The sequence below is a fragment of the Oratosquilla oratoria genome, chromosome 5 (assembly GCF_046742065.1).
Source record: "Oratosquilla oratoria isolate Oo_2021 chromosome 5, ASM4674206v1, whole genome shotgun sequence".
Classification (NCBI taxonomy): domain Eukaryota; kingdom Metazoa; phylum Arthropoda; class Malacostraca; order Stomatopoda; family Squillidae; genus Oratosquilla; species Oratosquilla oratoria.
Window position 1 is genome coordinate 31809697 of NC_134781.1, and position 14526 is coordinate 31824222.

At 42.6% G+C, this 14526-nt stretch overlaps 2 protein-coding genes across 2 annotated transcripts in view; one reads left to right on the forward strand and one right to left on the reverse strand.

Moving 5' to 3' along the window:
* LOC143025444 (uncharacterized) overlaps positions 1–3610 on the forward strand; it is a gene marked incomplete in the record, with an annotated part of 110280 nt that extends 106670 nt beyond the window's left edge. Inside the window, 1 exon segment of the mRNA XM_076185115.1 lies at positions 856–3610. Coding sequence (XP_076041230.1) covers positions 856–876 — 21 coding nt within the window.
* Positions 3611–9295: 5685 nt separating this feature from the next.
* LOC143025719 (uncharacterized) lies at positions 9296–9724 on the reverse strand. The gene has a single exon (XM_076185723.1). The coding sequence runs from the start codon at positions 9722–9724 to the stop codon at positions 9296–9298; it is 429 nt and encodes a 142-aa protein (XP_076041838.1).
* Positions 9725–14526: the final 4802 nt, after the last annotated feature.

Genomic DNA, 14526 nt, shown 5'->3' on the forward strand with positions numbered 1-14526 from the left:
CATGAAGTGAGCGCTGAAACTATTGGTTGCTTTAAGATTTATTTTTCAAATTCCAACTTTTCTTTGATTATTATTTTTTTTTGTGATCATGTGCGCATTTGCCAAAATCTTTACTCCACCAAATAATATGATTTCTTCTCTCTGACAATCTGTTGAAAAATGCTATAGATTAGATGCAAGGTGATAGAGTGCCATAAGCAGGTTCTAAGACAGTGTGACTAAAGTCTGCTGGGATGGATTATATGGGTCGGTTGAGAAACTCCAACTTCGTAAACAGACTCTGGCAAGGCAAGATAAGCCTGATTAGAGATAAGTAGGCTGAACCAGAAGGGATTGGTGGGAAACGGCTTTATGACTTTGGAGGGTGCAAGCCAAGACGATAAAAAATATGGCTTATAAGTAAGTTGGAGTAATGAGTTAAGGGAACAGAACCTCATAATTGAGAAGAAACTGTTCAAACCTATAGAAGCAGATAGTGAAGGGGAAAAGTGTGTGAGGAAATTGATCAAATCAGATTTTGGATTACGGGCGGGACCAGTTAGATGTTAGGAGTGGAGCAACTCGGGGATCTGTTTTTGTTCCATTTCCTTTTCTTATATTCATATATAAATGGCCTATATCATGTGCTGAGGTTTACTTTATTCATACGTTTTATTTGGAAAAAAAAAAATCTTTATATTTCGGACAAATTCCAATTACATATTATATCATGATGCTAGTTTGCAGAGTATCAACATAGAACATAATTTCTAAAACTGCAACTTTCATATTAGCCTGATTGAATCAAATAGCTAATCATCTAAAGAAAAAAATACCGCAGAGCTATCTTCTTATAAATACAAATTTCATTTCCAGAAAGGTTGTGGTGTGAAGTAATACAGAATATTCAGAATGTTCCTGTTCTCTTCCGTCATTTTCAATTCGGCTGGCTCGCAGAAGCTCCTAAAGGCTTCCAGAAGCTCCCAAAATTTTCCAGAACTATCAGAAATTCCCAGAAACTCAAGTGCCAGACACGTGACCTTGAAGGGTCATGTCGAAGTCCGCCGAGCCTGTCAAATGTTGTGATACTTAGAAGACTCTGTATTGAAGAAAGAGACGAAGCGTTCAGTTACTGTTCGTCCACCATATAACCCATATACCCAGAGGCCATATAGACAGACCTATCCAAAGAAGTCTTCACCTCAGGTGAAACCCTTAGGGTATCAAGATTTTATCTCTTATAGAGATATGTTGGTATGATGATCATCTAATGATTAAATACATTCTGTTTGATCGTGTAGAAATAGTTGTTTTAGAATGTAATATTTCAAGTCTAATGTTAACCTAAGTGACTCTAAGGCGTCTAGATCCTACATCAGATTTTCGTTTTAGCTTAAGTCCTATCTTCCTCCTCTACTGTCTGTGATATACTAAACTAAAGATTTCTATTGTAGCCTCGTTTACCTCTAGCAAATTAGCATGTGATTTGGTGACAAATAAATCACAATGAAGAAGCTATTGGTGAACTCTTTACAAATGTAAGAAGGCTTTGGCTGCCATTTTAGGATGTAATAAAGTGTAGTTTTAGAAAACTTGCCCTCTCTCATATTTTTGAGTGTGGCAGGGCTCAATGAAGACCTCATGAAAAAAATGCCCTTCGCAATTCTTGAGATCCTTGCAGAAATCATCACGTGTATTTCTTTCAGATGGCATTACCCCCCAAAAAATACGATAATTCATGTGATCTATATTAAGGGTTTGCTAGGCCTGGTATATTACCTAGAGAATAGCCTGAGTCAAAGATGGTCAGCTCTTCTCTAGTTTGTTTAGATTTTGCTAAGAGTACAGTGCTCCTAAGAAGTGCCCTTACAAAGGTATTTCATAGATATATTTATACACTATATTTAGAATTGTTTCGGTAAAGTTGGTCAGTGCGAGTGAAGCATGCATTTGTTCATTATTAGATGTTGTTCTTGCCTTTCATTATCCATTGACATGAAAGCACCATGTGTGTTGCCATGTTGTTTATTTTTCAAATGACTGTACCTTTTGTACTATATAGTCAAACTCATGTCTGTAGTGATGTATTTTGAAGCCCCCTGTCCACACTGTCCACGGAGGACTGAAATTTGGTGAAATTTCGCAAATAACCATGACAGTGTTTGTTCTTTTTGCTTCCCTTCCCTATGAGTCTTTTTTTTTTTTTTTTTTAAACATCTGAGGAACACAAAGGAAACTGAACGTAGGATGATTTTTTCTGGCGGGTTCTGCCGTAGTTGGCTATGTGGACAGGATGTGTGCTTACATTGTGTGTTTACACATACCTCATCTCTTTACCCCTCTCCATTTCTCTTTTCACCGTACTCTTCCTTTTCTCTTCCCCCTTTCCTTCCACGACTCCTTCCCCTTTCCTTTTCCCTTCCCCTTCCCCTCCCCCTTCCCCTTCCCCTTCCCCTTCCCCTTCCCCTTCCCCTTCCCCTTCCTCTTCCCCTTCCCCTTCCCCTTTCCCTTTCCCTTCCCCTTCCCCTTCCCCTTTCCCTTTTCCTTCCCCATCCCCTTTTCCTTCCGCTATCCTTTCCTCTTTCCCTTCTCCTCCTTCTGCATCCTCTTCTTCCCTTCTATTTCCCTTTCTTCTTCTCCTTTTTCATTCCCCTGTATCTTCCCTTTTCCTCTACTTTCTTTATTTCATCCACCTCTCCCCTCCCCCTCCTCCTTCCTTATTCCTCTCTACCCTATTCAACCCAAATGATTCTCCATTACTGCATTATGATTTGTGGGGTCCCTGCTATGAAAAAAAAGGAAAATGAACATAGGATAACCTTATTGATCGATTGGTCAGAAAAGTTCACATTCACAAAGCTTTTATGATCTTAAATTATATATTAGATTGTAGGAAACTGGTCTCTTAGATTTCGTTAGTACATTAGCCATAGCGAGTTTCCCAACACTGGGCAGGAGACAGAGATGACCCTTCATCCATGATGAACTAAAATGAGAGGGACACAAGGGTTATGGATAGGAGTAGAATAGGTCGGAGTGAGTACGTGCCTTTACTTGGCTACCCCCAAGGGGGATGAAGCCATTGGTACTGGTATGCATAGTTTCCTAGTAACTCCCTTTTCTCCTAGAAGTCCTGGAAGTACAACACCTACTAGATAGATAACTACTAGATGTAAAACAGGCAAGAATCTTAACAAGACTACATTTGTAGGGATTTAGAATTTTTTTTAAAAATTTGGATCACATTCTATTTTTCTACATAAATAGCTTTATATTCAATTTCCATTTCTTCAAGAAATTTGAGATATAACGAACTTTGTTATGGCTAATGTATTTACGATTGAAAAAAAAATCCAATTGCGGCAAAGGTAAATGTGACAGCAGTTCGAAATCCGCCGCCAGCGAGTTGGATCAAGGGCATGGCTCATTAAATTCCAGGCTACAAAGTCTTCTGTAAGGGGCACCGTCCTAACCCCCTGATAGAGGGGAGTTCGTGACTTTACACCGAACCATCAACTAATCATTACCATCGTAAACCTTTACGATCGTAAAAAGTTTTGTGAATCTTGGCTTTGACCCTGACGTCAGTGAGGGTTATCGATTGCCTACGGAAAAAAAAAAAATAAATAAATGCAGGAAGACACCGAACCGCAGTGTTCCTTGTGAAACGATCAACACCATCAGAAGAAAAACGTTCCTTTGGAACGCTGGACTCAGTGTACTTATTTCTTGAGTCAATAACGCTCAATCGGATTCCTTTTTCTGGTTGTAGCCAGGCTTTTATTTGTGTATCTATCTATTTATTTGTTTATTTATTTATTCTTATCCCATGGACCAGTGTTAGTCTGTGGTAAATTATGTAACAGGGTTCTTTCTTTATCAACTTGGTGAACATTGTGATTTTTTCTTCTTTGCTGTACGTCAACTGTGTTATGTTGTCCAGCCCGCATTTACAGTATGTACCCATGGGATGCACGACGCCATAGTCCAGACGATGATGTATGATAACGTTTTATTGTATTTATCATTATTATTATTATTTATGGCACCCTAGACTTGTGTCACCTTTTCTATACACCCCAGCCCACCCCATTTTCACTTTTTTTTTTTTTTTTATGGCGTGGGATGAGAAAATCAAATATACTTCTTCACCCTCCCGCACACAAACCGCTGACGAAGAATAATTAGATCAAACACTCTCCCATAATGATATAATCAGTCATAGAATTCGCGAGCGTTATTTTATAAATGTACATTGAATAAGACGGTCTAACCTAGACAAAATTCAAGATTACCTCGTGGCACGGTCTATGGCACTCTAGGGTGTGCCATGGCATGCCGGACCGTGTAATGAAGATTTCCAATGTGAATAAAACGTGATCACATAGGACTATTTTCCCTCCGACATTTGGAGCAGATTTGTAGCTCACAGCTTTCGGGAAGGAATCTTATATGATGGAGGGAAATAATGTTCCTCCAGCATATCAAATGACATTCTATATATTTTTGTTGAGAAAACAAATTAGTTTGCCACAGTGATTTTAATGCGGAAAAAACTCTGAAGGTGGGCTCAGTGTAATAAAGCCTGAAGATATTCGTTCCTCGTTTCGTATTCAGAAACATTACATCAGGTCGATCACAGCGCTGCTGTTGTAATGAAGGATGGGTGTTTACTGAGATCATCGTCTGCACGATGGTATTGGGTGATCCATAGGGTTCTTGAATATGGGCCGGAACTGTGAGGAGTGTTAAACCTGGATTCATTAAACTCTTTTTATCTTAAATATTTAACTCAATGTGTTCGGATACTCCATTTTTTTATTTTTTCATCCAATTAGTGTAGCATTATTTATATAAGTTATATTACTGAAATGAGCTATGAAGCTCTAATTCTTGTCCCAATAATAATTTCGCATTTGTTTTCTACATTGGAAAAGACGATTCTTATATATATTCACCCATACATCGAGATGAGGTACAAAGTCTGTATCGTCTACCAATGGAGAGACCGATGAACCTGCATGGGACGATGATAAAAGCTTGATGAGTTCAGGGTCCCTTGTTCTAGTCTGAGATGTTAGACCACGTGTTAGAGCGTGTTGGATAAATACGAGATGCGCGTCAAGGGTCATTCATACGGTCAAACGGTTTGTCAAACCCGGTTTTTCAAACAAGAGTTTGAAGTGATGTTTGAGCGTGTGAATAGGGTATTTGGTTGTCAAACACGATTGTCAAATGTGTTTGACAACCAAATATCCTATTCACAGGGTCAAACGTCACTTCAAACAGTTGTTTGATAAACCGGGGTTAACGAATCGAGTTTGGCAAATCGTTTGACTGTGGCCCTTCAGCAGTAATAAGACGATACCAAAATTTTTAACGATTACGGTGTGAGTCTCGATACTGCTTTAAAAACTTCGTTCCCGACAAATTATTGATAAATTACTTTGTTCATAATGTATCTGTTTCCCAAACCAACTGCAGGACCTGAAAATAACCAGGAATTATGAGCATTACAGGTATTGGAATCGGAAGTTGAGAGCGTATCGGAATCTCGTATCAAAATCGGAAGTTTAGAGGAGAATCAGGACTCGTATTGGAATCGTTAGATATTTTGCTATTGTTCCATCCCTAGACTCTTAAGTGTACTACCATAGCATCTGGTTTGTTTTTGTAATTTCACGGTGAAAAAAAAATTGGAGTACCGCTGATTAATTGGAGGTTGGAGAAAAGTAGCTAAGAGTAAATTGCTGGATTTCATCGTTCGTGTTCGATTCCCAACAGCTCCAGGTGACTGACATTTGCCCTTGAAATCCGAGTGCACAGGGCAAAGGCGAAGGCTTTGGTAGCAGCCAGCCCCTTTCCTATAGTAAGGTTAATTAAATTGCCTGACGCTTAACAGAACAAATTCTGACATCACTGATGACGTCATTGATGACGTCACTGAAGCTTTATCACATTAAGACAGCAGGGGCAGGACACGTAGTAATGGATTTGAGTTGGACAATTTTAGATTTAAGAAGGAAATAGGCAAGAATTGGTTTACCAATAGAGTGGTTAACGAATGGAATATACCTTGTAATCATGTAGTGTGCGCTGAAACGACTGGTTGTTTTAAGAAAAGATAACTTTATAAAGGGGGATGACAGTTGGTAAATTATGGAACTCCTTAGTGTAGACCTTAGGGTCTCTTGTAGTCTCTCCCACCCTATCCTTATGTTCATCGATGGAATCCCGACCATCCTGTGGTGAATAAAATCATCTGGCGACACACAGAATGGAACCATCAAAATGCGTCATTTCAGTGGAAGGGGCTTTGGTCTGTAGAATAGAATTTCACAAATTGTATTCATACTCAGTGATGCTGTAGAACTGTGTTCTCATTTTTTTTTGTACAAGTGTAAGTGGTAAGATAGATTTTTTTTTTATTCGGTGAGTTGTAATAAAGTTTTTTGTAACTTAAAGTACTTCCTGTGTTTTATTTAAATGTCCGTAAAAGTATGTATTATGTGCATTGTGTGTATGTGTGTGTGTGTGTGTGTGTGTGTGTGTGTGTGTGTGCGTGTGTGCGTGTGTGCGTGTGTGCGTGCGTGTGTGTGTGTGTGTGTGTGAAGAAAAACTATCACAAGATTAAAGGATAATTTGAAATTGAAAACACCGATAAATCTAAAGAAAATTCTAAAGTAATCTATATTTACATAAGAGGTAAAAAATTATTTGACTGGCTGTTATCAGCAAGCGATCAAATTGTGTGATCTTATAAACCATTATTTTGATTCAGCATTTACAAACAAATCACCTCAAAATAAAGCCTAATGTGAGGCATGTGATAGGATGAGGCGATATTCATTTTTATATTTTTATAATATGGTATTTCATGATTATAATATCAAAGAAAGCATTGGATGATGTTTAGAAAAGGAGGAGAGAGAGAGAGAGAGAGAGAGAGAGAGAGAGAGAGAGAGAGAGAGAGAGAGAGAGAGAGAGAGAGAGAGAGAGAGAGAGAGAGAGAGAGATTTTACATAAATTTATTACGCTCATAGAGCAACAAACCTAGTACAGTAGGTAATTTCTATTTATACATAGTATGCGTGACGCGCAGGTCACGTTACTACGTACAGTGAAGCTGTACGGCAATAATAAGAACATAAGAACATAAGAAAGAAGGAGACTGCAAGAGACCACAAGGCCCACACTAGGCAGTTCCATTACATTCTGTAAGAGAAAATATATTGGCAATCAAGGTGAGGTAAGCTTTAGCATCCACCAAAGTATGGGTATCGAATTAGGACAGTGTCTAGATTATTGTCAGTTAAGAGAAAGTGACACACATGTTAAGTCTTGGCTTTGGGGCAATAGGTCTCTTACCGAGGGACATTCGAAGCAGTAGTGTTGGAGACTGTTGGCGTTGGGACTGTCGCATAGCTTGCAAGTGGAGTAATGTGGTACGTCCCCCGCCTCAGAAACTTGCCATAGCAGCCTATAACCCAGGCGAAGCCGTTTAGTCACGATATTGTGTCTGCAAACAAGGAGCTCGTGCTTACAATACCTCGGGAGGGAGAAACGAAAGTGGTCGTAGTGTTGCATTGATACGCTTTGTGCGCGTTCTGCATTCATGCGGAGGAGAGTGGTTAGAAGAGCGGCAGAGTGTATGATCTTCTTGTAGCAGAGGGAGGAGGGTGTGGAATTGTCGGGTAGTGGCAGTTCACAGGCATTTTTGGCGAGGAGAGCTGCTTTTTCATTGGCAGCGATTCCAACATGAGAGGGAATCCACAGAAAGCTTATGGTGAGAGAGTGTTCTTGAGTTGTGACTAGCTGTTGTAAAATGTGATGGATGATGGGGCGGTGCATGGGTTGTAAAAACGAGATGGCCAGTAGGGTGGACTGGAAGTCATACATTACCACGCCATTCAGTCGCCGCTGACACAGTTGGTTAACAGCCAGTAGGAGGGCCTGTAGTTCGCAGTACGTAGAACTGGACGAGTTGAGTAACCTGCGACCAACCCAGCCTCCCTCACGTGGCTCCACATCCGGTGAGTAGATGGCGCAGCCCACGCTACCGTCTGGCTGTAAGGACCCGTCTACGGAGAGATGGTGCGTGACAGGGACGGAGGAGGACACTGCGGTGATGTGTTCCAGGGCTAATTGTTTCTGGAGGAACGGTGGGTCTATTCTTTAAGTGGGTGTAAAGGTGACATGAGGCTGTGGAATCCTCCATGGAGGCGGTCCGTGATCAACTTTGGCTATAGGGACTTCGATATGTAGGCGCTGCAGGGTGGAGCACTCTGTATTAACGAGGGTGCGGACACCGGGACGCAGCGGAGGGCTGGGTGTGGCGGGGTCAAGTGAAGCTCTTGAGATATGGGAATAGTGCGGGGCCAGGTGTGGTGAGTGGAGGCATTTGACGCTGAAGGAGGAGATGTTAGCGTGTATTCTTTCAATAACTGAAGGAGGACTAAGTTCGGTCTACATGTTTACTACTCTGGTGGAGGTGTGGCATCCAAAAATGTATCGTATAACTCTGTTCTGGAATATTTCTAAATGCACCAAGGAGGTCTTGGAGAGTTGGGAGAGATAGTCTATGATTGACCGAATGAAGACAACATAGATGAGTTTTTGTCAAGTATATGGATAGTCCAGCGGCATTGTTGGTGAGCAATTTAAAGGGAGTAAAGCGCTGTTCTAATTGGTGGAAGAGATCTTGGATGATGGGATGGATGCGCTGCCGAGCAGGTATGGCTGGAGTGATGGGTACTAGCGCTCCCAGCTACAGGTACTGTGTGCAAGGCGGGATGACACTGTGTCCTGCAGTGAACACTGGCATTGTTCCGGGGACCCTAGGAGAGAATACTCGACTCTTTTCTGGGAAAGGAAGGGGCCATAGGCGGATGTCGACTCGTAGAAGGAGTGAAGGAGGCGCTGTAGGTCGGCAGCAGAGGTGGAGTACACACAGATATCGTCAGCGCAGCAGGTGACAGCTATGCCGGGAATGTTGAGGAGAAGGGATAGCAGGTGGTGCATCAGGACGCTAAAGAGGAAGAGACTTAAAACCCCACCCTGTGGAGTATCAGGTTCGAATTCCCTGAAGGTACTGCACGTTCCATGTAATAATACACGTGAAGTCCTTTTTCAGATATAGCCACGGATCCACCTCAGCAGGTTGCCTTGGACGCCAAATTCTACGAGCTGGTCGAGAATAATCTCCCTGTTGGCTACGTCGAAAGCACTCTTAAGATCAAGAAACGTTACCACACTGGTAAGGGAGAAACGGGCATGTAGGTCCATCAGGCAGTAGGTTCATCAGGTAGTAGGTCCATCAGCCGGTGGGTCCATCAGGCAGTAGGTCCTTCAGGCAGTGGTGTATGTTCATCTGTGGTAAGAAACCATACAGTTGCGGTGATAGCTTATCCTGTAAGCAAAACATAAGTCGAGTGAGAAATATACGTTCGAGGACTTTACAGAAACAGAAGATGAGTGAAATAGGTCTGAGGTTGTCTGTGGCAGGCTTGGGGGTAGGCAAAATAGTACTAGATGTCCAGGCACGTGTTACATGTCCCTTGCTAAAGCAGAGGTTGTAGAGTTGCAGCAAGGGATTGGCAGGGAGTTTAAGGAGCAGGCGGAAAACTTGATAGGTGGTGCCATCATCCCCGGGAGCTGTTGTTTTGCTTGTGACAAGAGCACGACGAAGTTCGTCCTCAGTGATGGGCACGTCGTCATCTTCATCCGTCCGTAATAATGCAGCCATTAGACGCAGGGTGCGGATATTCTTGTGGGTGGAAAGTGTCTCTTGAATGGGGGCGGGGAGATTGTTTGCCTGTATTTGTTCAGACCAAGTACTTAGCAAGTCTTGGCTGGGCTGTGGTGGAGAGCACTCGATGGTTTCTTCTTGATGTCTTTATCAGGTGCCATATGGAGCCAACGCTGGTCTGGTGGTTAATGCTATCGATATGTTTCCGCCACGACTCGGTATGGGTACACTGCTGTAGGGCAAAAGCTCATCTCTAGATATCTGGTATTGGAGGAGATTAGCAGGTGTTGGCTGCCTTTGAAAGACGAGACCATCTCTCTCAGCCTTCTTTTGCGCCTGTAGGATGCATCGGTCCAGCGTCCAGTCGTGGAGTTCGCGGCATATTTTGATGCGTAGACTTATGACATAGCGGGTGTAAAATCATGTGTTGAAGTAACGAGGTTCTCAGGTGACTGGAGATCAAATGTTGATAGAAGAGTGGAGATGTAAAAGACGTAGTTGGGGCAGTACTTCGGAGGAATGGAAATGCGGAGGCGGGTGTGAAGAGGAGAAGGCCCACTTGGTAGGGAGTACAAGGGTCCAAGTGTGATGTGGTCAGAGAAGAGAGTCTGTATGGGAAATCACTGAACGTGTGTTGCTGCTAGACCAGATATGATGATGTGGTCGAGCGTGCCCCCTCTGGAGTGTGTGGCACCCCCAGTGGGTAAATGAGTGAGGTGGTGGCGGCGGATGTACCCGAGGAGAGGTAGCCAACTGCGGTTCGGGGAGGGGGAGACATCTCCTAGGGCAGGGTGCTGGAGGTTACTGAATTTTTCGAACCAGCTGGTGAGGGTTTCCAGTTTCTCGGAGAAGGTGGTGACAGTCATGATGACAACTTGATGGGATTCGACAAGCGTGGCTAGGGTGTGCTCAGTGGAGGCTTGTTGTACGGCGAGGCTATCGATGTGATTTTTAATTGCGTCAAAGTGCGTTGTAATTACTGTGCCATGTGCCGTTAAGTTGGCAACGGCATCGCGGAGGGCAATTACTTGCGGCGAGTCAGGCAGGTTTGAGGGTTTCAGCGGTGGGACGACTCTTGGATCTGACCTATTGGGTGGTGTTGGCGCATATGCAGTCTGGGCGGTGGCCGCCTGAGCGCGCTTTGTACATCCGTGCCATACATTCACTCCGGGTTCGTGACAGCGGGGACATTTCCACATGGATGAACTGGGAGTGGGAAGCTGGTCGGTTGTAAAAGCTTCATTAGTGTTGGTGGGGTGAGAGGGGGTGCGATGTGGATAAGTGCGGTAGGAGTGAGTACCTGCACACCAGCCACACTTGTCAATGGAAGCAGTACAATACCGAGATGTATGCCCGACACCCCAGCATTTGAAGCATCAAGGCCGTTCATCCTTCAGCCTTCGAAACTCGCACGGTGGTAGGCAAGGAAAGAAGCTGAAGTGATGTTCTGTAGGCAGTGGTTGGGGCTGGCTCCAGACAGTAACAAGGCGGTTGATGGGTGTCCTGTGTTGGTAGAAGCGGCGCACGCTGTATACACCCGGATTTTTTGTTTGTTTGGGACGGGTCAACGCCGACAGAGTAGCGCGTGACGAGATACCTGGGAAATTTACGTGGTCTATCGATTGAATCCTAAACATCGAGCTTCGAGGATAAGAAATTACCCTTCGTGGCACCCTCAATAATCTCGGGTCGTCTATGTGGAATATACACATACCGAGAGGTGACAGCAGACATTTACACCTCAGCTAACTCCGGATCGAGCCTGAATGACTTGGTAATTTAAGCAAGCCGGCAAAGTTTCGTATCCACGGTCAAGTTCTCACGGAAGGTAAGTTTAACATAAGCAGTTCTTGGGGGCGAAAGCAGGCGAAGTATTGGCAATTAATGGAGTTGAACTGTGTGGGAGAGGGTGAGGGTGAGAGCGAGAGGGGAGAGTTATCGGAAGCCATGAGTTGTGCTTGAACGACTTAAAAGCTGGATAATAGGATTTGCTCGTGTTTGAAGTCTGGTCCGTAGATCGTTTGGTGGCGGTGTGGGTGGGGGTAGGGGTGGCGGCGGTGGAGGTGGCTGCGGTGGAGGCTACAGTGGCAGTGGTGGCAGTGGTGGCAGTGGTGGTGGCGGTGGTAGGCTGGGTAGCAGGGAGCAGCGGCTGTCATGGTGCGGTACCAACATGTTGCGCGTGGATTGGCAATGAAGGCCATTGTTGCTCAGTGATGTCCTCGTCTTTGCTGAGAGCGAAATCGGCATCAATATCGGTGAGGATGGCTGGTCCAGAATAAGCCATATTGCCTCAGCAATTTGTAAGAATGTAGGGAATTGGTGCTAGTGGGGCTGCAGTGACATGGGTATGACGTTAAGACACATCGTACCCCTCGAATTGCGCAGGCGCACGCGGGCGGAGCACTGGACAGAAGGGTTTTGGCCAATTTTCTTATGGCAAATATTGACTAAGTCCTTTATCCCTAAAAACTACTTAAACCACAAAACTGATGCCTGGTGCTTATTGTGCTCAGCTAAGGCTGGAAGATAGTAGCTCGCTGGATCTTCTATAATTTCTTCGAAATAGTAGGGGGCCAATTGCGGGTGTGATTATATTCACAGTCAGAAATGGCCGATCCCAGAGTGAGAGAGAGAGAGAGAGAGAGAGAGAGAGAGAGAGAGAGAGAGAGAGAGAGAGAGAGAGAGAGAGAGAGAGAGAGAGAGAGAGAGAGAGAGAGAGAGAGAGAGAGAGAGAGAGAGAGAGAGAGAGAGAGAGAGAGAGAGAGAGAGAGAGAGAGAGAGAGAGAGAGAGAGAGAGAGAGAGAGAGAGAGATTTAGTAAATTATATATCTGTATGCAGAGAGGCCAAAAAGCAGAAGTTAGAAACTAGACGTCTATGAGTCTAACCTTAATAGGAAGAAAAATGATAGAATAATTGTAATAGATGCACAGAACATCACTTGGAAAGCAACGATTGCTGGACCAAATCACTTGTTTGCCAGTGACATCAACAACTCAATTTCACCGAGTAGGAGGTCCATGGTCAGGCTGCAGGCCCCTGGACACATACTTTACCTCCACGATAATGTAACGATAAAGGCACAGGGACTGATAACGATAAGGTCAAAGATATCGATAACAATAACGACATATATTTTGCTTTTAAATTATAATGAAATGGATTAATGACAATGTTTTTTCGAAATTGTTAGTTTAGGCCAGACTTTCTAAATTCATTGGGTTACGGGCACCATTGATCCTTCCCCTTATGTTGGAGGGCGAAAAAAGGCCCCAAACACAGGCCATGTTGTCAGGTCAGAGAAAAAAAAAAAATCAGTACTGTTTCATTGATACCTTCTCACTGGCCAGGCTGATGAGTACACAAGCTACTCTATGTACCAAGATTTTGTATGTTTTGTACAAACAGTTTTTTTTTCTTTCTTTAATCGTTATACCAACGCTAATCGGCAGACCGGCGGGAATGAAAAAGAGGAATTTCGCCGGTTGTTATTATATTATGATTTCGGGTTTTCCACTGTCGGTGGGCCCGTAACCCAACGAATAAAAAAGTATGGCCTTATAATCTAATTTCCTATTTGGGATGCACATCTTAAAAAAAAAAAAAAAAAAAAAAAAAAAAAAAAAAAATATATATATATATATATATATATATATATATATATATATATATATATATATATATATATATATACAGGCACGCCCAGTGCTATATTAGATTAATTGCCTAATAAGATGACAACCATGTATGGTTTGAGACCTGACTAGTCAGTCTATGTGGTAAAAGAGAATACACTAACGGTTCTAGAATGTCCCTAAGCTTTCTAATTTGTCGTTATTTACCTGAAGACTTGGTACGTCGCTCCATTTCTTAGGAGAGTTTACCTCACCATATCATTGACTACCCGCCCCTTTTGAATCTTATAATTCTTATATATTTCCTCCTCTACTTGTCCTAATTTGTTGTTACAATTGAAATTATATAAGTCCGTGTCAAAATAAAAATTAATCTTTTTTGAAAACTAACCACAGCGCTGGGTTTCTGTTAATGGAAGAAACACTGGAACGATTCTTGCCAAATATTATGAATTTCAATAACTAGAAGAAGACTTCGTTTAATACATTCTAGGCTTTCCTAAGAACTGTTCAAACATTTGTCTAATATTCGCATGGATTTAACTTTTCTGAATTTGTCACGCAGCTTCTCAATGTATGTCGCAAAGACGATTCGACATTTAGAGATTTGAAAAACGAGAGATTGTAACCGAAGTCGTTTCTACTTAAACGAACTCACACTAGTCTCATCCATCTCGTTCAATTCAAAGGACCCATGACCCCGTTACAATGATCTAATGTTCCTGTTTATCAGTGGTTATCAATACGTTATCTTAGAATGCACGACTCTCATTACAATCCCCCTTTTTATCATCTCCTAAGTGATAAGAGTTTATCTTCCTTTTATCGTAGTGTGAGTTTTCCTCTTTTGAGATAAGCTATCATACAAAGCCCTTGCTTCCCCGCATGGTATATTGACTATTTTAATATATTTTATATTCTAAGGACTTTAGTGACTACCTGACCAGAATCATGTTTTTTTTTTCTTTATGATTGGAGACTTGAAGAAGAATGCTGAATTTCTTTTTTTAATTTTCTATCCCTCTCTGCTAACATATGATGGCGGCAGACTAGGCTAGCATTTTACTTGCTTTTGTTACTTCGTTTTAGTAGAAACAACTGGATTGAATTTGGCTGTTCCCAACACGTCTATCGGAATAAATATTATGTGAAGACGGAGCCGATAT

Coding starts and splice junctions, on each gene's coding strand:
- LOC143025719 (XM_076185723.1), bottom strand. CDS start 9,724: ATGGCTGCATTATTACGGACGGATGAAGATGACGACGTGCCCATCACT.